Here is a 24,988-nt window from a genome sequence, read left to right as displayed (position 1 = left end):
AGGGCTGCAGTCTGCACACCCACGTGAGGTGAAGAGCTTGGGGAGAAGGCAAAGCTAGGGGCAGGGGGACCAGGGACTAGAAGTTAAGAGCATGAAATTTAGGGGCGTGCCTGGGTGGCTCAGTCAGTTAAGCGTCCAACTTTGGCTCAGGTCATGATGTCACGGCTCGTGGGAACGTTTGAGCCCTGCATCGGGCTCTGTGCTGACAGCTCAGAGCCTAGAGCCTGCTTCGGATTCTGTGTCTCCCTCTCCCTCTGCCCCTCCCCTGCTCATGCTCTCTCTCTCTCTCAAAAACAAATAAACGAAGAAGAAGAAGAAGAAGAAGAAGAAGAAGAAGAAGAAGAAGAAGAAGAAGAAGAAGAAGAAGAAGAAGGAAGCATGAAATTTAGGCACAGATGTGGGGAACAGAGGGCTTTGACGCTTACCTTGCAGGACACTTGCCTACGAATGCCAATCATACTCATCTCCATTCAACAGGGAAGCAGATGCTTCATATATTTGCAAAGTGCCACCTTGGCTCCTGTCTTTATTCTGCACGTGGTGTCTCCCTTCGGAAGGGCATTAACACGGCATTCGATGCTTACAGTGAGCAACAGCCCAGACTACATTCATTCGCGTCCCTCTTCCTTCTGGCCCTGTCCCTCCCTCATCACTTCTCACCCAATATGTCCTCAGCTTGTCACTTGGCATTTCTCCCCCATTCTCCTTCTTCCAATTACATGTCTCTATTTTTCCAGATGCCCAGAGCAATTTGGTTTGCCTGGCAATCCCCGTGTCTTGGGCTCCTCCCGGGAATATTGTAAAACAGTAGGAAAAAACACTGAATGTAAGAGCCAAAGCTGGATCCCCAAACCTGAGCCACAGTCTCCTCCTAGGTAGTGTTGGGCTTAGTTATTTCCTGGCAGGGCCTCTCACATATCCCAGCTCCGTGTGTAACTTTGAAGGAAAGCCATTCGAGCAATGTCTGAGATTAGATTTCACCCTGGGGCAGCAATGTGATTTCCTTAATCAGAATTTTACCAAAGCAGGTTCTGAAATCTCACCGCCCAGGTTCAGATCTTAGCTTCACCACTTCCTCGCTCTGGGGTCATGGGCAAATCGGGGATAATAACAGTGCCTGCTTCGTGGGGTTGTGGGGAGGATGAAATGAAAAAACCCCGAATAAGCAAAGAGCTTGGCCGAGTGCCTGGTTCAGAGCAAGTTCCCCAAAAGAGCAGCTATTATTAATATCGTCAATATCGGAAAAAAATTAACGTGGATTCTACTTATCAATGTAACCCCTGCTTTATCCCCTTCTTTGATGCTTCCTCAACATTGCTGAGATAAAGAAGTTGATTTTTTTTTTTTTTTTTTTTTGTAACCTGTTGATTTCCAAGAAGAAATACTGATTTCCTGGAGCAAACTATGCTAAGTACACATTTTTGTTTTGGTTGCAATGGGGGACGGTGGGAAGGCTACCGTTTGAGCTTTCACAAGTGAAAACCTCCAAGGTGGGTTTTTAAAAGAACTTGCTCTGCTTGGCAGTCAGAGTTCAAAGCCCTGGTGGGAAACTGTAAATGCTAGCCTTTAATTGTAAATGAACTCTCCAGCAACAAGGGGTATAGAGTCAAGTAAACGTTAACAACTGATTCTGCTGTTATCAGTAGTTTCCTTTTAAAATCCAGTGCCTTCCATCCCCCCCCCCCTCCCGTTTTGCAGACCGTTTCTGAATTGAAATACATCTTGGGGAAAACTGGCTGAGGTCATGAGTAATGGGGTTGCCCACAAGGCTATCCCTGCAGTTGACTTCTCTCCCTTTGTCACCAAGCCGTGCCTTATGAAGCTGTCTCTTTGGCATATATGTCCTGCCCAGGGGGCTAGCCCAGAACTGCAGGGTTTTACCTAGAGAATTTGTTTATTTTATTGCAGGAACATAAGATGTTATCTAAGGTGCTTTGACACGGCTCATAATATTGCTCTCCCTCTGCATAAATAGCAAATTCTTTCCGTGTTAACACTGTTCATGTCTCAGGCAACAGCTCTTCAAGGCTGTGCTGGAATTATAGGCCACTTTGTTTGTGGAATAGCTTGGGAAGCTTGGCACCATTGATTTGCATCAGTGCCTCCGGAATAGCCTTTGCCTTCTCCTTAAAGATACTATCTAAACTGTGAAATTCATTAAATAGCCCCAGAAATGGATCAGGTTATTTAACACAACATCCCTAATGGCGCAATATCTCAGCTGTCTGCACTGATAGTGAACATTGTCTTGGACAGTGTTATCAGCCCAGGACACCCGCTATGAATATTGATCCCGAGCTTGTTACAGCCATCAGTTGCCATCAGGACAGGTCAGGGTGGGAACCCACCTAGCATCAAAGCAATTTAAAGACAGCACTCAGGCAGAATTTTAATGCCCACGTTGAAAAAACAAATCAACTCCATGCACAAAGGGAAGGTGACTTGCTCGATATGGATATATTTGTTATACAGGAACACCTCGGGTATAAATACACGGGTGAGGACATTAGCGAGTGAACACAAGGCCAAATTGTACCAATCGGAGGTCTCACTGCCTCCTGGTCATTCACAAAGCCGGTGGCCAGAAAGACAATTCCCTAAGGCCTCCCCCGCCCCTCACCAAATTGCAGAATTTTGCCTGTCTGTTGGGTGGGGTGGTTCTCTCTAAAACGGGTAAAAGGGAGCATTTTCTATTCCTTCAATGCTGCTGGTACACACTCCAGTGTTTCTTTTGCATCATCTATTTCCAGAAGCCAAGCACATAACCTGAGCTGCACTGAACACACGTATTAGAAAGAGAGATGAAAAAAATAATAATAAAGGGCCAGGAAAAATTGATAATAACTAAAAGAAGTTATTAAAGATTGAGTCTTAAAGAACGTGGCCTTTATGCATCCTTGACTTTGTCTCCAATTTGTTGCTTCTCCCTTTTTTGCTCCTTTTCTATATGTGACACCTGCGGACCTCAAAGGAAAGGGGATTCGTATCATTGAAATAAAATTCTTTTGAGGCAATTTCTAAAGCGAAAATGGAAATGACCCAGGCTGGGATGGCTCTTAGCTGTCTGCAGCCGTCCCTGTCCCTCTGGTTTGGGTATGAGGTGCCTCTGGAATGACAGCCCATCTTCCCGTGAACATGGCCTCAAGGTTGCCAACAGGAGAACAGAAGAAGGAGTATGGGATGCCACAGATGCCCATTCTGGAGCTACCTTAAGCAGATTTCTTTCTACCCTGAAGAACCTAGATATGAAAAAAATATGAATGTGGGTGGGAAAAAGTAAAAGGGGGCTGGGATCAATATAGGGAGGGAGGGAGAAAGAAAAGGAAATTAAAAAAGAAAAAAGCGTGTGATCTGGGTGAGAAAGAGCTGTCAAAGCAGAAAGCAAAATACCCTAATGGGTATGTGTTCAGGAAGGTTCTGTGATGTGCAATTCAGGGTCCTGGGTGCCACTGTTTAGTTCCAGGGCCACCTTCTCTTTGGTGTTCACAGGGCGTGCATTCCCCTCTAGTGGGAGGTGGGCCAGGGGGCTCGGGCAGGGCACTTCCTTTCCTGCTTTCCTGTAAAAGCACAATCCATCAGGCTTTAGAACGAGAGCTGGTTTGAATTTCGGCAGGGCTTTAAAGTCGGCAGGGAATACAGGGGCCGCCTCTGGGAGGGGCCACAGGTTTGAATGAGAAAAGCTACAAGAAACCGGCAGATAGGGTCTTCTCTTCAACAACAGATGGGATTAACAGCGCCCCACCCACGCCTGCACTTTAATGGGCCAGTTTCTCCACCTCTTCCTACTGCTACCTTCTTGGACCATATTAATTGCCAAGTCATTGTTTGGGAGCCCCATGGGGCAGGGAAGAAAGGAACAGCAGAGTTTGAAGTGGTTCTGGGAAGAGGGGTGGGAGAAACCTCAGAATTTGCCGCTGGGATAAATACTTACTGCTCATAGACCGCTCCCCAAGCGGTGAGAGGAAAAAAAAAATGTTAAGATGGACCTGGCTGGGGGAAGTTTCCCCCAAGGACTGATGTGCATCATTCCATGGGACCTGGTGGGGCAGATGGGAGCCCTTTCAATTATCTCTGTTCTGTGACTTCAAATTCAAACCAGACAACCATCTTTTAACCTGTTTCCTCCTGGGGCTAGAAGGAGATGGGGGTCAGAGATGCAACCTGGGTCCCAGAGACCCAATTTCTGTTGCAAATGATTGAATCTGTAACTGTGAAGAAGGGCTGAAGGGCATCAGGGTTATGCTTGGCGTCTCAGCAAGCCGGGGGCAGCCACCCTCGCCTGGCTCACCGGGCCTCACCAGGGCATCTCCCTCCCCTGGCTTTGAACCCGCAACCTGACACGGTTTCCACAGCGGCGGGGCACCCTGGCGGGGGGCGGGGGGGGAGGGTGTTGGACCTCTCTCCAAAACCCCTCCAGCTCTCCTGACCCTGCTGGGCTAGGCTCCGGCTGGGGGAAGAAGGGAAGAACTTTCTCCCTCCATTTCTGAGATGGCAGGATATACTGGAAAGGATACAGGTCCGGGAAAAGAAGACCTAGGTTCGAATCCGGACGCTGTCACCAGTCAACAGTAACCCTGGGCAACTCCTCATCTTTGAACCTCAATGTCCTCATCTTTAAACGGCGATAATAGTTTTGCCGGGCCACTCCCACCTCACAGGGATGCTCAGAGAATCAAACGAGATCGCGCAAGCCCGGGGGCATTGTGAACCGTAAACCGTGAGAACGTTAGAGCCTTTCAGTCCGAGGTGACCAGGTCCGAGGTCACCCCTGTGATCCACAGGCGCGGCAGATGTACTGAGCGTTGCCTTCGAGTAATCAGTGCTGGCCTCAATTACATCCCCAATTCAAAGTCACGGGGGAAAAGTCACAAACGCAAGCGCAAGTCAGTGGGGGGGGGGGGGGGGCGGGGGTGTCCCCCAGGAGGGAATCGTCGCGCGATCCCTCGCTCGCGCACGCCAGCAGTCCCCGTGGGTCGGGCGGAGGCGCGCGGAGCCGGCGGCGGTGTAGGGGCGGGCGCGCGCGCCGGGCTCACGCAGGCGCCCCCGTGCCGAGGCCAGCGGCCCCCGCGCGGCGCGGGGCAGTCGTGGGGCTGCGGCGAGCGCGCCCTGCACGTGGTGGGGGCCCGGGCCGAGCAAGTGCCAATCCCGGCGCTGCGCCCCCGCGGCTCTCGCCCAGCCCCGCCCCCGCGCCCCCCTCCCCGGCTTCACTTGGCCGCCGCGACCCTCCTACTGGCCGGAGAGCGGCGGCCCCGCCACAGCCGAAGGCAAGCCCAAGCGCGGCCATCCCGGACCCCGCGCCGCCGGCCTCGGGCCCGCGGGCGGCGGGCATGCTGGCATGGCAGGACGGCGGGGCCAAGGCGGCTCCCGCCCACCACAAGATTTCCTTCTCTGTCCTGGACATCCTGGACCCGCAGAAATTCACCCGCGCTGCGCTCCCGGCCGTGCGTCCTGCTCCCCGGGAAGCCAAGAAAAGTTTGGCAGAGGCCGAAGCGGGGAAGGACGCCAGCCCGGGGGACTCAGCTCGGCAGCGGGAGACCCCTGGTAAGGATGCGAAGCGGTCCCCAGTTCCGGGAAGCCTCAGCCCAGATGATGCCATGGGGGAGTTGGAGGCGCGCGGGGGGAGAGGGGGAGGGCAACCAGGGACAGAGTGAGCGGCCCTTAGCGGAGCGTTCGCCAAAGGGAGAAGGCCACCCGGGACGAGGTACAAAGTGTTGCCTTGCCTCTGTGTCGGAACTGAATTGAGGCAGAAAAGAGGCCCCCAACATCCTGGGTCAGGGATTTGCCTACCAAAGCTGGTCCCTACTCACCGGCCAAGTCACTAAGCGCCACAGTTCTATTTTTTTGCTCGGCAGTGGAAACTAAACAGCGGGCGTCCACCTTATTATCTAGGCTCACTCATTTATCGGGCATTTAATGCGCCCGCTACGTGCCAGGGCCTAGCCTAGAGACGGGGATAAAAGTCATGGAAAACTTCAGAACCCACGAGGTAGAGAACATCATGAATACTGCCTCCATTTTATGATTGAGGAAACAGAGGTGAAATCATGTGGAGGGGTCTTCGTGAGTGCGAGGTCAGGTTTAAGCACCGCGTGCCCACTTCCAACCACCCTTCCCACCATAGAGACACCTGCAGAGATGCCGCTGCCCCAAGCGCTCTCTCTCCCCAGACCCAACCATTGCCTGGGGTGGGAGCAGGGATGGAGTGGGGCGAGGGGAGGCCGCCGTGGTCCTCTCTCCTCGAAACATTTTGACCTAACTCTGGTGGACACTTGATGAGGAGCCTGGGAGAGTTTGTGTCCGGAAGGTAGGACAAAAGACAGCAGGATCCATGCTGGGTGAAGCGTGGGCACGAGGCTCCCTGGAGAGACGCTGAGTCCGGGCGCAGGTCCGAGAGACGCTGGATGTGGCACAGCCCCCCGCTTCTCCTCCCCAAGTTTGGCAGTGATTGTCTGGGCCTCCGGGCGCCTCTGGCGGCTGCGCTTGGGCCAGGGTAATCTGCCTGGTAATTGTTCGGATCGCCCCTCGGAGGGGCCGCTCTCCCCTCCCCCCACCTCCATGATCGATATTCTATTACTGGCGCCTGCATATCTCCTGCCCGCAGCTTGCAGGTACCGACTTCAAACCCCCTTTCCCTGTCTGATCCTAATATTGTTCGATTAAAACTTACCTTTAATAGATGACATCTATCGATCCGGCCCCGCACAAATCTGAAACTCTATTAACACGGCAGGAGAGAGAAGATGGGAAAGAGGGAATTTCACTTTAAGGTGGGGGGGGGGGGGGCTTAATAACTTCTTTTTTAATTGCTAGGAGTTCCAGACCAAAATAGGCTTCTAGCGACCAGAGAGACACAGCCCTAAACGCACTTGACATTTCGATGTCTCAACGTACAGTGATCCTACCCTCCCAATATTGTCCAATATGGTCATTATTTTTTCTTAATGCAAGGTGTCACTCATTCATTCAAAACACACTTCTTGGAAGTCAGCTAGGCGGCAGCTGAGTAAAGGGCAAGAGGATACCGCACCCCTAAACCCCAAATCCTGGCTTGCGAGGATGTGTGGTCGCGGGGGTGGGGGAGGGGGGAGCGCGATGCCGGAGAGGGGCCGACCTGGGGGCTCTGAAAAAGAACAGGAGGAGGAGGAGGTCTGGGAACTCGGAGGGGCTGGGTCGTGCGGGGCTTCTGGTCACCCGCCCCTTTTCCACTAGATGCTGCGGACCGCGGCGCGGGCGTGGCGTCCCCCTTGGAGGGCTCGGAGGCCGAGGAGGCCGAGGAAGAGGAGGAGGAGGCCGAGGATGCGGGGCGGCGGCGGCGGCGGAGGGAGCGGGCTGCGCGCCTGGAAGCGGACCCGGCGCGTTCCCCCGAGTCCCGGGCGGCGGCTTTGGCGGCGGGGGAGCGGGCCCCCGGCGGGCTGGCGGGCTCCCCGGGTTCGCCCGACTCCCCGCGGCCCCGGCGCCGGCGCACGGAGCCCCGCTGCGCCAAGCCCAGGCGCGCGCGCACCGCCTTCACCTACGAGCAGCTGGTGGCTTTGGAGAACAAGTTCCGGGCCACGCGCTACCTGTCCGTGTGCGAGCGCCTGAACCTCGCGCTGTCGCTCAGCCTCACCGAGACGCAGGTCAAAATCTGGTTCCAGAACCGCAGGACCAAGTGGAAGAAGCAGAACCCGGGCGCCGACGGTGCGGCGCAGGCGGGGAGCGGCGCGCCCCAGCCCGGGGCGCCCGGAACGGCAGCCGCGGCGGGCGGCGGCGGCTCGGGAGGCAGCCCCGGCGCCCCCGGGCCGGGCGCGCTGCCCTTCCAGACTTTCCCCTCCTACTCGGCGGCCAACGTTCTCTTCCCAGCCGCCACCTCCTTCCCGCCGACGGCCGCCGCCGCCGGGGGCCCCTTTGCGTCCTTCCTCGGACCCTCCTACCTGACCCCTTTCTACACCCCGCACCTATGAACCTGGAGCTTCTCGGGGGTCCACTTCGTCGGGACTCACAAATGACTGGCGTCGTCGTGTGGTCCCGGTTCCACCGAGGGGCGCCGACATGCACGGCCCGCCCCCTCGTGGTGAGCGGGTGTCTGCGCGCCGCTTCCTTTCCAGCTGTGGGGAGGCGCCACCGGAGGGCAGGGAGAGGCCGCCTGCCGACTCCCGCAGCGCCCCTTGCCGCCGCGCCGACCCCCTGAATCCACGAGATCCGCAAAGGGGATCAAGGATCTGCCGTCTTTAAAAGTGCCCCGAGATGAAGGCTGTCCTCAGAGCTTGGCGTTTCTGAACTTGGCTCTTCGCTTTGGGTCAGGCTCCATTCGGTTCAAGGGCTCCTTTTGAGGGTCTGGGTGTCCCGAGCAGGGCTAACACTGCCGCGCTGCGGGGTTGCAGATGCCGGGGACCCGAGACTTCCTGCCCACGGGTCGCTCACAATTAGGATGGAATCTTCGAACATTTTAGCTCACACACGTGGTAAGCAGCTTGCCCTTTTCGGAGCGGATGGTCTCCCTTTTCGTACTTGATTATTGGCCCCAAACCAAGGCTTCCTCCCAAATATTGAACGAGCTGGGTCCACGAGCACACACTGCCGCGGTGAAATGGACTATTTTTCAGATGCACAAATTTCTACGTTTTTAGATTTTCATTTCAGATTGGGACTTGAGCACAATTCTTGTTCCAAACGGACTCTCCTGAGAGACTAGGTCTCTTACTTTTCTGAGAAGCCCTAGAAGTCTCTGCTAGGAAACATAACGGCTTTGTGGCCGGGCTTACCTGCTAACGCAGACACAGTTCCGCCGCGCTGCACGTTTTCTGAGCAGTTTCCCGAACCAGGCAATGGCCTCAAACGCGTAACAATGATAAGGAAGGGACCAGTGGTTCGAAGCCTATGCCTCAGGCTGCCTGTTTTGATTTCCAGTCTTTGATATTCTTAAAACTTCAGCCCTGGCTCCTATGTCGGTCCCGGCAATTCCTAGGCCCACAAATAGTGAACCAAAAGCTGGGAGAGCGGAGCTCCTCCAGCACACATGACTGTCATGAATTGGACTTTGTTTTTTTTTTGAGCAGCAGGCAAAAGTTTATATTAGAGTATCAGATCAAAAAAGAATGGTATGAAAGCTGTCTTTACAGAGAGGGGACATTCGAAAGTGAATGCCTGCTGGGCTATTTTTTAAAAGCACAAACTCAACATTATTAGAGCTTCATCGAGAGCAATTCTTGTTCCAAACAGACTCTCTGATGGCATGGTGAACATGTGAAGGGTTGTCAAGGGTGTGAAGGAAGTATTTCTTGGGCTAAAGCAGAAGCAAAATCGTACCCATAATGGATTCAACTGCCACAGCTTAATGTATGGCCCTTAGTTCCAACTGCTACTTTTTTCACCCTTAAAAAATTAGTTACTCTGTAAAATTCTCATGCCAGACTTGTTTGGAATGCTGCTTTTAGTTTTCTATGTAATGTGTTTGAAGCTCATATCTCAGAAACCCAGCTCTGCCTAACTAGGTCACGTTTATTTCTTCCTTACCTGGATTTGATTATTTGAGGCCTGCTGATATCTACGTGGATAGCATCCTGTTGCCATTTTTTGATAGCCTGTGCCATTAAAAATTAAATTTAATGATCACGGGCTGCTTCTAAAGTACATGCAGTTTGGTCTCATGAACGCATATCATAATTTTGAAATATCTAGTTCTATGGTTATCAGAAATGATAGAAAATATCCCCCCTCCCTTATGCCAAATTCAATGAAGACTCCGTATTCACAGGACTCTCACAAGATTTGAGAATGTGTATCATTTAATTGCGTATTATTTACTAATTACTCTGTTCCTTCTATTTTAAAGAAGAGTGTCCCCAAACAGTGCATTGTTTCTAAAAGACAATTGATGCCAGATGAGATTAAACATGCAGTTACTATGGTAGAGAACATTTTATTCACTTTACGCGTTGATAAACACTCCCTCAATAACTGCTCCTTGGTTTCTGAAAAGCAACACCCATGTGTCACAAACAGGCAATTCAAGTACACAGAGGCAAGGTCTGTAACGAGAAGCTGAATTTCCGTAAGATGTGGAAACATTTCATCTCTCAGGTACCAGAATCCCAGAAGACTCCAGTCGGAAGAGAGGAACTAGGGAGGGAGGCAGGAAGCTTATCTGCGGACTAGCTTGAAGTGCTGTCATTCTTGACCTTTCCTGTTAGGACACCTTGTAGCAGAGTAATGCTCCAAGTGTGTGACTTTGGATTTGTGCTGCTTTGAAAGGCTCCGTGGCTTTCCAACCAAATCCATGGATGTGTTTGTCTAATAAATCCTTTTTGTAATGCTTTCTCATTTAACTGTTTCTTGTTTTCTCTTAGCAAAGTTTTCAACTAATTTTGTAATTATCAGAGTTTGTATGTATGTGTCCCCTCCCCTCGCCAGCTAGTATTCACAAATTGAGGGTGTCTCCACCCTGACACTACTTTTTCATGCCACGTTAGGTACTTTGCCAAACCCATGCCAAACATTCACGGAGTAGCTACCCTGGCAGGCAGTATATACAAACACACAGGGCCATTTTCTTTCTTTTTTTTTTTTTTTTAATTTTTTTTAACATTTATTTATTTTTGAGACAAGAGAGACAGAGCATGAACGGGGTAGGGTCAGAGAGAGGGAGACACAGAATCCGAAACAGGCTCCAGGCTCTGAGCTGTCAGCACAGAGCCCGACGCGGGGCTCGAACTCACAGACCGCGAGATCATGACCTGAGCCGCTTAACCGACTGAGCCGCCCAGGCGCCCCAACAGGGCCATTTTCAAAGCAAAAGTGAAGCATCTTACAGAATTTTGTTAGTGGCTACAAATTAAATCAACACCTATGTACCAGATTTTTAGGACATTAACTTCCTAGACTTACTTTGCAAGTTCTTAGTACCTTATAAAGTGCCTGGTAGGTCACTTTTTGGAGTTGTGCCATCCATTGGTCATAGATTTCTGATGTTAAAAAATGACCATTTCAGATCCCCACTTGAAACCCCACAGCCAAGAAGAAGGGGAGTGAGTGGAGCGCATCTTATATGTTGAGAAATCCCCATCTGTTTTATGGGCACGGATCAATTTAGTGTATTTGTCTTTTTAGAAATAACTGCTAAGCACCTATTGAACTAGTTTAAAAAAATTTTTTTACATTTATTTATTTTTGATAGACAGAGAGAGACAGAGTACAAGTGGGGGAGGAGCAGAGAGAGAGAAGGAGACACAGAATCCAAAGCAGGCTCCAGGCTCCGAGCTGTCAGCACAGAGCCCAACGCGGGGCTCGAACTCACAAACCGCAGGATCATGACCTGAGGGGAAGTCAGACGCTTAATCGACTGAGCCACCCAGGTGCCCCTGAACTAGTTTTAAAAATTATCAAGAGGCCAACAAGATATTCTTCAATAAATGTTAATAAGTACACTTAAAAACATAATTCCCCCTCAGGGTGCCTGGGTGGCTCAGTCGGTTACGCGTCCAACTCTTGATTTCGGCTCAGGTTGTGATCTCAGGTTCGAACCCCATGTCGGGCTCTATGCTGACAGCTCAGAGCCTGGAGCCTGCTTTGGATTCTGTGTCTCCCTCTCTCTGTCCCTCCCCTGCTCGCACTCTACTCTGTCTCTCAAAAATAAAATAAACATTAAAAACTTAAAAACAACAACATAATCCCCCCTTAAGGTCAACTGAAGGGAAGCATTTAAGCGTGAATGAAATGGGAAGACCAGATTCAGGGAAAGAGAAATAGGAAATGTCCCTTCTTGCTTCTAGTTGGAAGAAAATCCCCCGGGGGGCCCAGTTGTGGAGACAAAGGGAGAGGGAGCCTTGGAGACAGGAGGACTCCGTCCCTGCAGGAAGTGGGAGGGGAATGCCAGCTGGAGAAAGCCAGGCTTCCCCATACCTAACCCTCCCTGGTTCTCTGGGGCTGTGGTTATCAAGGACCACAGGTGAGGCCCGTGACCTCTGAGTGGCTGGGTTCGAAGCCACTTCCACCCCCGAGTCCATATATGAACTTGGCAAGTTCCCTGTGTCTTGGGCCTCAGTTTCCTCACCGTGGTGCCTAGCTCAGATGAGCAATTTGTATGGAAAACACTTAGTTCCTGGCACACTGAAGGTAGTTGTTACTCCCAGCTTGACGCTGGGAAGGACAGTAAGCACGCTGTACCTAGCCCGACCACCTCATTTACAAAATTTTTACTGCAGCATGATAAACATACAGAAAACTGAAAATACCCGACGCGTACAGCTTGGGGCCTTTTCACAAACAGAATACACCTTCCTAGGGGCACGTGGCTGGCTCAGTCAGTGGAGCGTGTGACTATTCATCTCGGGGTTGCAGGTTCAAGCCCCACTTCAGGTGTAGAGATTGCTTAAAATTAAAATCTTGAAAAAAATATATACCTTTATAATCAGCATCCAGATCAAGAAACAGAACAGGATGAGCATCTCAGAGCCCCCTTGTGTCCCCTTCCAGTGATTGCCTCCCCCACGGACATCCGAAAGCACAGATTACTTGTGCCTCGTTTTCTTTTTCTTTTAATTATGGAAAAGGAATCCTGCAGTATATATACTCTTTGTGCCTGGCTGTCTTTGCTCAACATTATTTATGAGTTTCATCCATGTTGTGTGGCATATAGTTGTAGATTATTCATTCCTATTACTGTTAGCATAGCACTGTAGACACAACTCATTTATCCATTCTACTGGTGGTGGGGGATCAAATACTCCTTCATTATTTTGATTGGACTGTCTTACACACATCTTTTGGTAAACATATCTTCCTATTTCCGTTGATAATGTATCCAGCAGTGGGGTTACTGGGTGCGCAGATGCCTAGCTTTAGATACAGTCAACCAGTCTTCCAGCGTGTGGGGGCGATTTCCATTCCCACCTGCAAGGGAGGAGAGTTCCAGGTGTTCTACATCCTCCCAACATATAGTATTGACCACCTTTTCCATCTGATGGTCCTGGAAGCTATGTAGTCGGCATCGCACTCTGGTTTTAAATTTCATTTCCTGACGGGTAATGATGTTGACTGCCTCTCCATATGCCTGTTGGCCATTGGCGATATGTTTCGGTGAATGCCCTGTCACATCTGCCCACTGGTAAGACAAACTGAGTCTTAGAGAGGAGGGGACTTGCCCCAGGTTGTCCGTGTTACCGAAGAAACTGAGACTCGGCGAGGGTATGAGACTCGCCTAAGGTCTCACAGTAAGAGAAGAGCAGAGCCTGAAAGCTGGGCCTGATGACTCCAGGATGATTTAAACTGTACATGAGGCCACCAGTCATATAAAATAGTTGGTAATTTTTTTTTTAATGATCTGAGCGCTGCTTGGGCATTTAAAAAAAGTTTATTTTTGAGAGAGAGAGAGAGAGAGAGAGAGAGAAAGAGAGTGCAGGGGAGGGGCAGAGAGAGAGGGACAGAGAACCCTGAAGCAGTAGTTATAGCTAAGTATCAGTGTTGGAAAGAAAGGGTATTCCATTGCTCCTCCGTCCTCCCTCCCCCTCCTCCTTCCTTCCTGCCAGACTTGTACTGAGCACCCATTCTGTGCCAACTGTTTTGGATGGTGGAAATTTAAGTCAAATGAATTCCCAGACACAGGGTAGGTTACAGTCTGTGTATTCCTATCTTTTCTGTGATCATGGTGATTTGTGGAGACAAAAAGAAGACAACCCACGGGGCACCTGGGTGGCTCAGTCTGTTAAGCGACAGACTGGCTCGGGTCACGATCTCATGGCTCGTGAGTTCGAGCCTTGCCTCTGGCTCTTGTGTTGACAGCTCAGAGCCTAGAGACTGCTTCCGATTCTGTGTCTCCCTCTCTCTCTGCCCCTCCTCTGCTCACTCACTGTTTCTCTCTCAAAAATAAACATTAAAAAAAAAAAATAAAGAGGACCCTTTATTTTCCCTCTACCACTTACCAGCTATGCAATCTCAGGCAAGTTTCCTCAAATGTCTAAGCCTCCAAGAGGCACATATATGCTCTTAGTAATTGTTAAGGTTCTTCTTGCCAGTGTAGAGATTGGCTTATGTAGGTAACCGAGGGGTTGGACCAAGGCCCAACCTTGGGATTTTTTTTTAACGTTTTTATTTATTCTTGAAGGAGAGAGAGACACAACATGAGCGGGGGAGGAGCAGAGAAAGGGGGAGACATAGAATTTGAAGCAGGCTCCAGGCTCTAAGCTGTCAGCACAGAGCCCAATGCGGGGCTCGAACTCACGAACTGTGAGATCATGACCTGAGCCGAAGTCAGACCCTGAACCGACTGAGCCACCCAGGCGCCCCTTAAAGATTTTGTTTTTAAGTAATCTCCACACCCCATGTGGGGCTCAAATTTAAAACCCTGAGATCAGGAGTCACAGGCTCTAATAACTGAGCCAGCCGGGCACCCTGGGGACTGCATTTTCAATAAGCGCTCTTTTTTTTTTTTTTTTTAAGTTTTATTTATTTAAGTAACTTCTACACCCCATGTGGGGCTGGAACTCATGACCTTGAGATCAAGAGTCAGCATGCTCCTCTGGGCCAGCCAGGCGCCCCAATAAATGCTCTCCCGGGCAGCTGCTGATTACACAGTGCTCATCCTTTACGAGATTTACTCTGGCCAAGAACACAGGAGGCAGGAGAGGACAGTAGACAGTCCACACAAAAGAGCTGAGTGGACAATCTTGTAAAATTATTTATTTTACAAAATCGATTCCCTTCTTGTGAGTCATTTTCTTTCATGTGTAGTTAATACATTTACAAAAGGAGTTCTCTTTGCTTTTATTTTCTTAAAAAAAAATTTTTTTTTAACATTCATTCATTTTTGAGAGACAGAGACAGAGAGAGAGAGAGAGAGAGAGAGACAGACAGAGTGTGGTTGGGGGAGGGGCAGAGAGAGAGGGAGAGAAAACATCTGAAGCAGGTTCCAGGCTCTGAGCTGTCAGCACAGAGCCGGACTCGGGGCTCAAACTCATGAACCGAGAGATCATAACCTGAGCTGAAGTCAGATGCTCAACTGACTGAGCCACCCAGGCACCCTGTCTTTACTTGTAAATAACCTGCAGCTCCTAAGGCAAAAGGGGCCAGGTCTGGGGGACAGTTAGGCTGCACTTTGAGATCGCCACACTCATGAGGTCCCAAATTACCACAAATGTGCAGGAAGGTTTCAAAGTAACCATTAAAAGGCTAGTTTCTTCCCTTTTTAAAAGGTCTTTTCTTTCACAAATGCATTTTTTTCTAAGGGGTTCTGGGGTGGCACAGGGGGCTCTTTTTGGTACATCATCATGTGTGGCTCTAAGTCACTCCAAGTTCTTAGGGATTCAGAATACTTAGTTCCTATGAATGGGGCACTTGGGCGCCTTGGTTAAGCGTCTGTCTGACTTCAGCCCAGGTCATGATCCTACAGTTCATGAGTTCAAGCCCTGCATCAGGCTCCGCACTGACAATGCAGAGACTGCTTAGAATTTTCTCTCCCTCTCTCTCTCCCTCTGCCCCTCCTTGGCTTGTGCTCTCTCTCTTTCAAAATAAATAAACTTAAAAATTAAAAAAAAAAAAGAGTACAGTACTAAGTACCATAGAAGGAAACTAACCAACTCCTCTTGGAGCCTAAAAATCCCCACTCACATCTAAGCAAGATTCTGATGGAATCTTTTTAAAGACATCAAAACAAAGTTCAAGCACATCTCTAGTGTAAAATGAGCTTCTTTCCATATAGTTCAGTAATATTGGTGAATAGAGCCCATAGCAGTTATTCAAGAGATACCACAAAAATACCGCGTCTTGTCTGATAAATTCACAAGGTGTCTTAATAAAAATACCTTATTCTTGAGTCACACTTCTAAATCTTTCAAAACATTTTAAATCTTTAAGCTTATTTATTTATTAAAAGATTTTATTTTTTATTTTTTTTAATTTAATGTTTATTTATTTTAGAGACAGAGAAAGACAGAGGGTGAGCAGGGGAGGGGCAGAGAGAGGGAGACAGAATCCAAAGCAGACTCCAGGCTCTGAGCTGTCAGCACAGAGCCTGATGCAGGGTTCAAACCCATGAACCCTGAGATCCTGACCTGAGCCGAAGTCGGAAGCTTAACAAATTGAGCCATCCAGGCGCCCCAAAAGATTTTATTTTTAAGTAATCTCTACACCCAACGTGGGGGCTTGAACTCACAACCCTGAGATGAAGAGTTGCATGGTCCACCGACTGAGCCAGCCAGATGCCCCTCAGCCTTTTTTTAATCCGGAAAATATACATTACGCCGAATTTACCATTAAAGCATTTGATTTAGTGGCAAGAGGTATAGCCACAATATTAAGGAACCATCTCCTCTATCTGGTTCCAGAACGTTTTCATCCTCTCACGCAGAGACCCTGCACCCATTAAGTAGTTACCATCCATCCCCACTGCCTGTACATTAACAGCCACTAGTCGGCTTCCTCTGCACATTTGTCTTCCCTGGATATTTCCTATAAATGGGATCATATAAAACACGGCCTTTCTTGCTTAGCTTCTTTCTCATGTAACGTTTTCATTGTGTTCATCCATGTTTTAGCAGGTGTTAGTACTTCACTGCTTCTCATGGCTGATTAATAGCCACCGTAGGGAGAGCCCACATTTTGGTTATCCATTCCTCAGTCGATGGACATTCGGGTTCTTTCCGCACTTTTGCGATTGTGAATAATGCTGCCGTACACATTCGCGTAAGAGTTTTTGTTTGCACGCCTGTCTTCAGTTCTCTTCAGTATGTAAGTAGGGGTGGGATTACTGGCTCACGTGGTAATTCCATGTTTAAGTTGTTAAGGAATCCTAGAGTATTCTGCACCCTTGTACATTTCCCACCAGCAACAATGAGGGCTCCGATTTTTCCACACCCTTACCAACAATTTTTATTATTACTGTTTTTTTTAAATTTTTAATGTTTATTTATTTTTGAGAGAGAGAGAGACAGAGAGAGAGCATGAGTGAGGGAGTGGCAGAGAGAGAGGGAGACACAGAATCCCAAGCAGGCTCTAAACTCTGAACTGTCAGCACAGAGCCCGATGCTGGGCTCCAACCCACAAACCGTGAGATCCTGACCTGAGCCGAAATCGAACTCTTAACCGACTGAGCCACCCAGGAGCCCCTGTTATTACTGTTTTCAAATTAAAACCAATTAGTCGGTGTAAAATGTATCTCATTGTGGTTTTGATTTGTATTTCCCTAATCACTAATGATATTAAACATCTTTTCATGTGCCTGTTGGCCATTCGTAGGTCTTTGGAGAAATGTGCATGTAAACCTTTCGCTCACTTTTTAAGCGAAAAACTTAAGCGAACAACTTTTTAAGCGAACAACTTTTGTTGTTGAATTTTAAGAATTCTTTGTATATTCAAAACACATACCCTCCTCCGCCCCTTTCTTTTTTTGTACATTAAAATAATTATACTCCAAAGACTCCTCCCTCCCTTCCTTTGCGCAATTACTGAGCACCAGCTGTATGCCAAGTGCTATCCTAGCATCTGGAAATGCAACAGGAAGACCCTGGCTGGGCCTGGGAGAGGAGCTCGGGTGAGTGAAAGTCACAGACAGGTGCGCACCTGGTGCAACAAAGTGTAGAAAATGCCATGGCTTTCTTGTCAGCCGTTTCTGTATGAAGCAACACTCTCCTTAGCACTGATGTCATTTGGAATTCAGGCTGGAAATAAATAGGCTATTGATGTCACTTCTGCCATGCTTGTTCTATACAGATCTGGTTTGTGTTTTACAAAGGTCTTGCCAGGCATTTATAACTCCCAGGGTGTGGCAGACATTATTAACATAGAAGCTAATGTTATTTTCGAGATATGTTCAAAGGATCAGAGTTACTTGTTTTCCTGAGATGAATCGTGATTGGTTTTTTTTTGCCCTTACAAACTTGCTAGCTTTGGGTTGCCTGGGTGGCTCAGTTGGCTAAGCATCCGCCTTCGGCTCAGGTCATGATCTCACGGTTCGTGGGTTCGAGCCCCTTGTTGGGCTCTGTGATGACAGCTCAGGGCCCGGAGCCTGCTGGGGTTCCAGGGACCCCTGGGTGGCTCAGTCGGTTAAGCTTCGGACTCTTGATTTCGACTCAGATCATGATCTCATGGTTTGTGAGTTCAACTTCTACTTGGGGCTCCATGCTGACAGTGCAGAGCCTGCCTGGGGTTCTCTCTCTCTCTCTGCCTCTCCACTGCTTGTGCTGTCTGTCTCTGTCTCTCTCTCAAAATAAATAAAAGCTTTAAAATATATATATACATATGTGGTGCCTGGGTGGCTCAGTCAGTTAAGCGTCTGACTTCGGCTCGGGTCATGATCTCACGGTTCGTGGGTTCGAGCCCCGTGTCGGGCTCTGTGCTGACAGCTCGGAGGCCGGAACCTGCTTCAGATTCTGTGCCTCCCTCTCTCTCTGCCCCTCCCCTGCTCATACTCTCTCTCAAAAATAAATAATGAAGATTTTAAAAAATTTAAAATAAATAAACATTAAAAATTTTTTAAAATTAAATATAAATAGAATTTCTAACATTTTCTTCCTGCACATCCTTATCACATCTTACACTTCCTCCCAGACTAAATCCTGACACATTGCTTTCCTCTGCCTGGGCGGCCAGATCCTCTAGCAGGCAAGGCCTCACCTTAATCCCTTAGCACCTGCTACATTTTGTCTGGAGTCATTGCTTCTTCCGTCTGGGAGAGCCTGCCCGTTTCTTTCTCTCTGTCTCTCGCTCTCTTTCTCTGCCAATTCATCCACATATCTTGGGGATCTTTTACCTCTCACACTGGAATATGTTGCACACAATCAATTGCCATTAAATGATCGAACTACCTTTTCACCTTTTGTTGGGTCTCATATTGTCGTATTCTCCGGTGTTTGGGGTTGGTTCTATTTTTCCACAACCTTTTCAGAAATTTGGATAACGAGTCTGAGGCAACACCACACTAAAAAAGAAGTTGCTCATAACTTTTGTGTAGCAATAGAAGCAATTTTTTTTTCCCTTTCAGGTCATCACAGATGTATCAGCTCAATAAAAATCAACTACTTAGAAAAATGGCCACACAGTTGAATGTCGCAGTGGGAAATTGCTCTAAGTTTTCCAACTGCCTTCAATTTGTTCGCTACCCCTTTCAGAGACGGCACCATTCCGTGGACCACGCCAGCCTGCTTTGCTCTCCTCGGAGAGCTGGATTTAGAGTCTTAGCCTTGAAATTGGAAGTGCAGGTCAGTCCTGTGACCTGGCAATCCTACTTGTAGGACTTTATCCTACAGCTACACTTTTATGAAATGTCACAGATGAGGTTATCTGTTGTGACACACTTTGCAATAGCAAAAGATTGGAAATAATCCAAGTGTCCTGCAATGGGGCTATTAAGCAGCTGTAAACAAAAGAACGAGGGCCCTCTCTCCCTATTGACACAGAGGGAGCTCTGGGGCACATATAACCTGCTCTCAGGGGTGTTAGAACGTGGAGAAAATAATGGCATGCATTTGTGTTTGCTTCTATTTGTATGAAGAGTCGAGAAACCAGAAGCTAATACAAAGGGTTGCCCTTGGTAGGGGATGCTGACTGGATGGCTTTGGGGCAGGAGGAAGAGTTCTTGGGGTGTACTTTTAAATTTGCTTTGACTTGTAAATGAGGCAAAGTATTAACTATTTACAAAACAAAAAGAATTTGCTTGGGAGTGAAAGTATCGGAGAGGAAAGTAGTTCTATAGAGTTGTCAAAAAAGAAAGAAAGAAAAAGAAAAAAAAATAAAGAGCTACATGCTTTATACAATTGGATGACTTCCAAAGTTCCTTCAAATATCTCACTCTTTGGAAATTAGGAAGAAAATTGGAACTGTTTTTTTCCACAATCTGCCCAGTAGGGCACTGGGCTACCTCTCTGGATTTATGACAAGTTTCCTTTAGAAAACTAACATACGTGGGAAGGTGTTACCAAAGCTTGTTCAAGGACCAGAAGAAGGCCAGCTCAGAATGAAGTTCCTAACATATAACCCAGCCCAACTGTGCTTTGCTTCCTGACCTCCAAGGGGCAGATGAGAAAACTCTAGGGTGGTCATGAGTAGGGCCAGAGTGGGAACAATTTCTGAGCTATCTGAGCACCACTTCAACTGTTAAAAAGTTGCCTTTTCGGGGCGCCTGGGTGGCTCAGTCGGTTAAGCATCCAACTTCGGCTCAGGTCATGATCTCACAGTTTGTGAGTTTGGGCCTCGCATCCGGTTCTGTGCTGACAGCTCGGAGCCTGGAGCCTGTTTCGGATTCTGTGTCTCCCTCTCTCTCTGCCCCTCTCATGCCCATGCTCTGTCTTTCTCTGTCTCTCAATAATAAATAAACGTTAAAAAATAAAAAAAAAAAAAGTTGCCTGTTCTAAATAAAATTTACTCCAGCAGATCCCAGTAGTAAAACAGTTGCCTTTAAAAAAAAAAAATGTTTGATTTATTTCTGAAAGAGAGAAACAGAGTATGAGTGGGGTTGGGGCAGAGAGAGAGACACACACAGAATCCGAAGCAGGCTCCAGGCTCTGAGCTGTCAGCACAGAGCCTGATGCCTGACGCGGGGGGGGCTTGACCTCGTGAGACATGAGATCATGACCTGAGGCCGAAGTCAGAAGCCACCCAGGCACCCCAAAACAGTTGCCTTTTTAATTGGCACTTCTCTAGCTTTCTAAGTACAAGACATGGTTTACTTAGATTTCAGTAGGAATCTGCAGAAGAGGGAAGATTCAAAGCCAGGTGATGATGGGGAAGTTTTGTGAAAGAACCTTTACTCATTATTGTAAATAAAAATATTAATGCCCCCGTGGTTTGAGCCACTGGGTAGGTTAGAAGTAGGTAGATCTTTTAGTGTCACATTTATTAGAGGTCTTCAGGATAACCCATTTTACAAGACGGATAAGTGAGCAGTGGGATCTCAGGTTACCCAGGCAAGGAGTGGAGTCAGGATTGACTTCTAGATTCTCTGACTTCAAATAAAAGTTATCCAAGTTTTGGCACTCAGAGTTAGCCTTCATGGAATCAATAAAAAAATCATTGCAAAATACACTGAGCTTATTAGTATCTGGATAGATAAGGATGTAAATATTTAACTAGCACTTGAGATTTCTCTTATTTTTTTAAGTCATGAGCAATGCAAATAATTTCCAACATAAGTGGCTGCAAACTCACTACTTGGATTTTTTTGTAAAAAAAAAAAATTGACTTTAACCTTGAACTTTCTTACTTCAAATTCCTGCTTCTGATTGTCTCAAGTGTGGAACTTGATAGGGTGGGAAACCTGGCTTCTTGGCTCGTCCATTACCTATTTCTTTCTTTTTTTTTTTTTTTAATTTTTGTTAATGTTTATTTATTTTTGAGACAGAGACAGAGTATGAACGGGGGAGGTTCCGAGAGAGAGGGAGACACAGAATCTGAAACAGGCTCCAGGCTCTGAGCTGTCAGCCCAGAGCCCGACGCGGGGCTCGAACTCACGGACCGTGAGATCATGACCTGAGCCGAAGTCGGACGCTTAACCGACTGAGCCACCCAGGTGTCCCTACCTATTTCTTATAACATTGGCTGGGGCCTTTACCTTGGAGTCTTGGATTTGTCTTTAAAAATATTAGATTACATGTTTAAAGCTCTTCAGCTCTAAAATCTACTATGCATTTATATCTCTAATTCATAATTTCAAAATACTACATTTATTATGCTTCAACATTGAGGATTAGCTGACTTTTCACCTCCACGAGATGAGTCTCTTTTTAAACACTTGCTATTGAGCTGATTTAAATAGCCTTCTCCTCTAGCTGGGTAAGCCCAAGTGGCTGGTTGGCCTCTATCCCCCTTCTGGTATTTTCCATTCTTTTTCTACTCAGACTTCCAGGCACACGGTATACTCCAGCTATAGTCACCAGATCCCAGAGTCCTCGGAGGCTCCCTTCCTGGATCCAGTTCTGTCCCCATGAGATTTGGGGATGTCATGGCCCATGCTAAGGACTGGTCTACCTCCTCCTCTCCAGCACTCAACAGTATAAACTTACTGCACCCAATGACATTCCTCCAGCACTTAGATAATGGACAATAATGGTTTGAAGTGTCCTCTTTTTTTCAACCCCAGCTTCCAGGGCTGTCATCTGCACTGCCGTTCCTAGTCTGAGAGTGAGGAGGGCTTTGGGCCACCGGGGCTTTTGGAATCTCAGGATCATACTCCCGTAATGGCCACTTGCTCTGTCACTAATTCCTGTCCACCGGAAAACAGTGTAGAATAATAATTCCTACTAAGGCACCACGAAGATGGTTTCTGGGAGGCTGTAAAAATCCCGCAAGACAGGTTCAACCTTCAAGAATTTACAGCCTCCATGGGATGATAAGACATAGATAGAGCTAGCAGGTGAAACAGTGACAGCAGGTGGGTGACCACTGTGGCCTTTGTAGCCAGGAAGGGTGTCATGTGGCACGTGTGGAAGGACAGGAGCTGCAGCTAGATTTTTTTTTTTTTTTTTTTGGTTGCATCTAGACTTCTTAAGTGGAGTTCAGCTGCTGGGGAGAGAAAATAAATACTCCTGGCGGGCAGATCCTCCTACTAGCACCAACATTTTAACTGCAACATTTCTGAATCTCTGCCTATTGTTCCCAGTTCAGACCTAAGTTCAGAACTTTACCAGCTACTCCTCCCCACCTCTTGTTACCATTTTGCTTACCTTGCTCCTGCCAGATCCCTTCTGGACTTAAGCAGGTTTATTTCAGATTCAAATGTCTGCCCCACCCAGCCCAGTGCTGTAGCAGCTGGGAGGACGCGTCGTCGTGCAAAGTTGCCAAGTGTTTAGTAGGAAGATATCTTTTTAGGGTAAATGAAATCTGGAGGGAAGGAAGATGTCTCCTGCTGGGTAAAAATCACCAAACACTTATTTTCTGAGTGTCTTTACCAGTCTTTCTCCTTGGCTGTCAGCTTGGAGTTTTCCTTTTTACTCAATTCAAGGCCAAGTATATGTAGGCTACACTAATGACAAGTAATAATGAATTAGACATTGAAGGAAGCAATGATAAGTCAGAGGCCTGCAGAATCCATTAATCGTTTTACTGGGTACCAAATAATTGAGGGTTGCCGATAGGAGAAAATGACTTCTTTCCTCTTTTTGTGTAGTTATAGCTCTTTTAGATGGTCAAGGTTGCGAGATTTCAGTTCACTCCTGTTGAAAGAGCACTTCCTGAATTTCTCCTTCCTGAAGTGACCCCTGTGCTCTTGCTTGATGTGAAACCCTCTACAGAAGCAGGCATGTAGGCGCTCAAGGGACTCTGTTGAGTGAACTAATGAAATGAATTTAGGTGTTGGATGGGTCTGTCTCTATATCTCCCAGATTTATGGCTCCTGAATAATTGGTTGAGTCTATGAATAGTTTTAGAGGCTCAAAAACCTTTGTCAAGTATGGTCTGTTTTACATGTTTCTAGATTGTACAAGTAAAAAGCATACAAATAGAGCAGCTCTGTTTCTTGGTTGAAAACAAGCTGCTTTCCAGTCCAGGGCTCCAAGGTCAGGTTATGCTGAAAAATAACTACTAGTGGAAAAACCATAAAATATTATCATGTTGTTTGTAACTATTGCATTTTTTTTCTGATAAGAGAGAAAAGAGATAAAAGCCAGACATTCTCAGGTGTTCTTGAAAATGAATTTTTTTTTTGGGGGGGGTAAAGAGCATCTTATCTGTGAGTCCAAAGGCAATGCAACATATTTTGAGGTTACACTCAGATCTTGGGTGTCACGTTCCCTTCATGAACTCAGAAACGCCTGACCCTACTTGCCAAGGCAGAGCTGAGGATTCCTGGGCTCTGTAAGAGTTTCCAGAGCTAGGCTTGGCTCTATATACCTGCCCAGGTTTGTGGAGCAGGACCTTGGAGGAAGGATCCCTCTTTGAACTCTAGGGCAGAATGACCTAACTTCCAAGAAATCACACTGTGTTCAGTTTTGTGGAGGGACATCAAAGAACTAAGAGGCAAAGTCCTGCTCTCGGTGAGCTCCAGAGAGCATGTGGCTGTAACAACTGGAGTAAGCGACATTGGTCTAGGGCAGGTGGAGCCAAGGAGGACTGAATCCCTTTTGGTGCCTTGCTCTGGGCATCTGCGGACACGGGCTCTGCTGTTTACAGCACTGCCTCTGTCCCACACCATTTTCCAGCCCTGACCACATTAGCTTGGACTTTACTTTCTACTCCGCTAAGGCTAACCTTAGTTGCTTATTTGTGCTGAATGTCTCCCGTGTGCCTCCCTACCCCGTCCACTCTCCACCCTTTCCCACAGAACCGGTGTCCCAGGAGGGTAACCTGCAGAAACTTCCTTAAAGGGCTCCCTAGGTCTCTAGCTTCCTAATATGTTCAGCCCACGGAGAACTCTGGCAAGAGATGAGAGTTTGGATGCTTACCACTCCAGCACCCTCCCAGTGGGGTCACTGATGACCACAGCTCAGGCAGGTGGCCTCTCCTTTCTTTTCTCTCTTTGGGTTTTGGGAACCCCTCCCTGCAGGCCAGGATTCACAAGGGTGCACTGGGCCCAGGTTGCTTTCCATCCTTGTGGTTTACCACTCCACACTTAACTAATTCCTTTAACAAATGCATCTCAGATTTCCAGTTTGGAGTGTGCCATTTGTTTCTAGCTGGGAGCCTGACTGACCACTATGGTTTCATGAAACATGGTGCCTCCTTTGTCCCTGCCATTGTCTTCCACCACCCACGGAGAAGGGCAGTGGTACACAGGGCTGGGCTGCCTCTCACCCGTGGGATAACCCTGGGTAAGTGGCTTCTCCTCTCCCAGTCTCTGTTTTCCAATATATTACAAAAATTGTGTAGGCTAAGTGATGATGTCCAAGTCCCTTCCGATTCTACTACGAGATAATCCTGGACTGTCCATTTTGAGTTCTGAGTTTTTATCACGGATTGTGCAGGGCGCTGCAGACAAACTTACACGGAGTGCCACGAGGAGGTGGGCCGTGTGTTTACCAGCTGCCGTGATGACTTCTGGGGGTGAGTTCAGAAGCTCACAGGGTTCGAGGGGTCCCACAGCCGTATCTGA

At 48.0% G+C, this 24,988-nt stretch overlaps 1 protein-coding gene across 1 annotated transcript; it reads left to right on the top strand.

Moving 5' to 3' along the window:
• The first annotated feature begins 5,197 nt into the window (after positions 1-5,197).
• On the top strand, positions 5,198-10,512 carry NKX1-2 (NK1 homeobox 2). Its single transcript, XM_027063332.2, has 2 exons — positions 5,198-5,541; positions 7,210-10,512. Exons 1-2 carry the CDS (start codon positions 5,328-5,330, stop codon positions 7,938-7,940), a joined length of 945 nt encoding a protein of 314 aa, XP_026919133.1. The 5' UTR covers positions 5,198-5,327; the 3' UTR covers positions 7,941-10,512.
• Positions 10,513-24,988: the final 14,476 nt, after the last annotated feature.

Source organism: Acinonyx jubatus, chromosome D2 (assembly GCF_027475565.1).
Source record: "Acinonyx jubatus isolate Ajub_Pintada_27869175 chromosome D2, VMU_Ajub_asm_v1.0, whole genome shotgun sequence".
NCBI classification, from domain to species: Eukaryota; Metazoa; Chordata; class Mammalia; order Carnivora; family Felidae; genus Acinonyx; species Acinonyx jubatus.
This window is presented reverse-complemented; position numbering and strand designations above follow the sequence as displayed.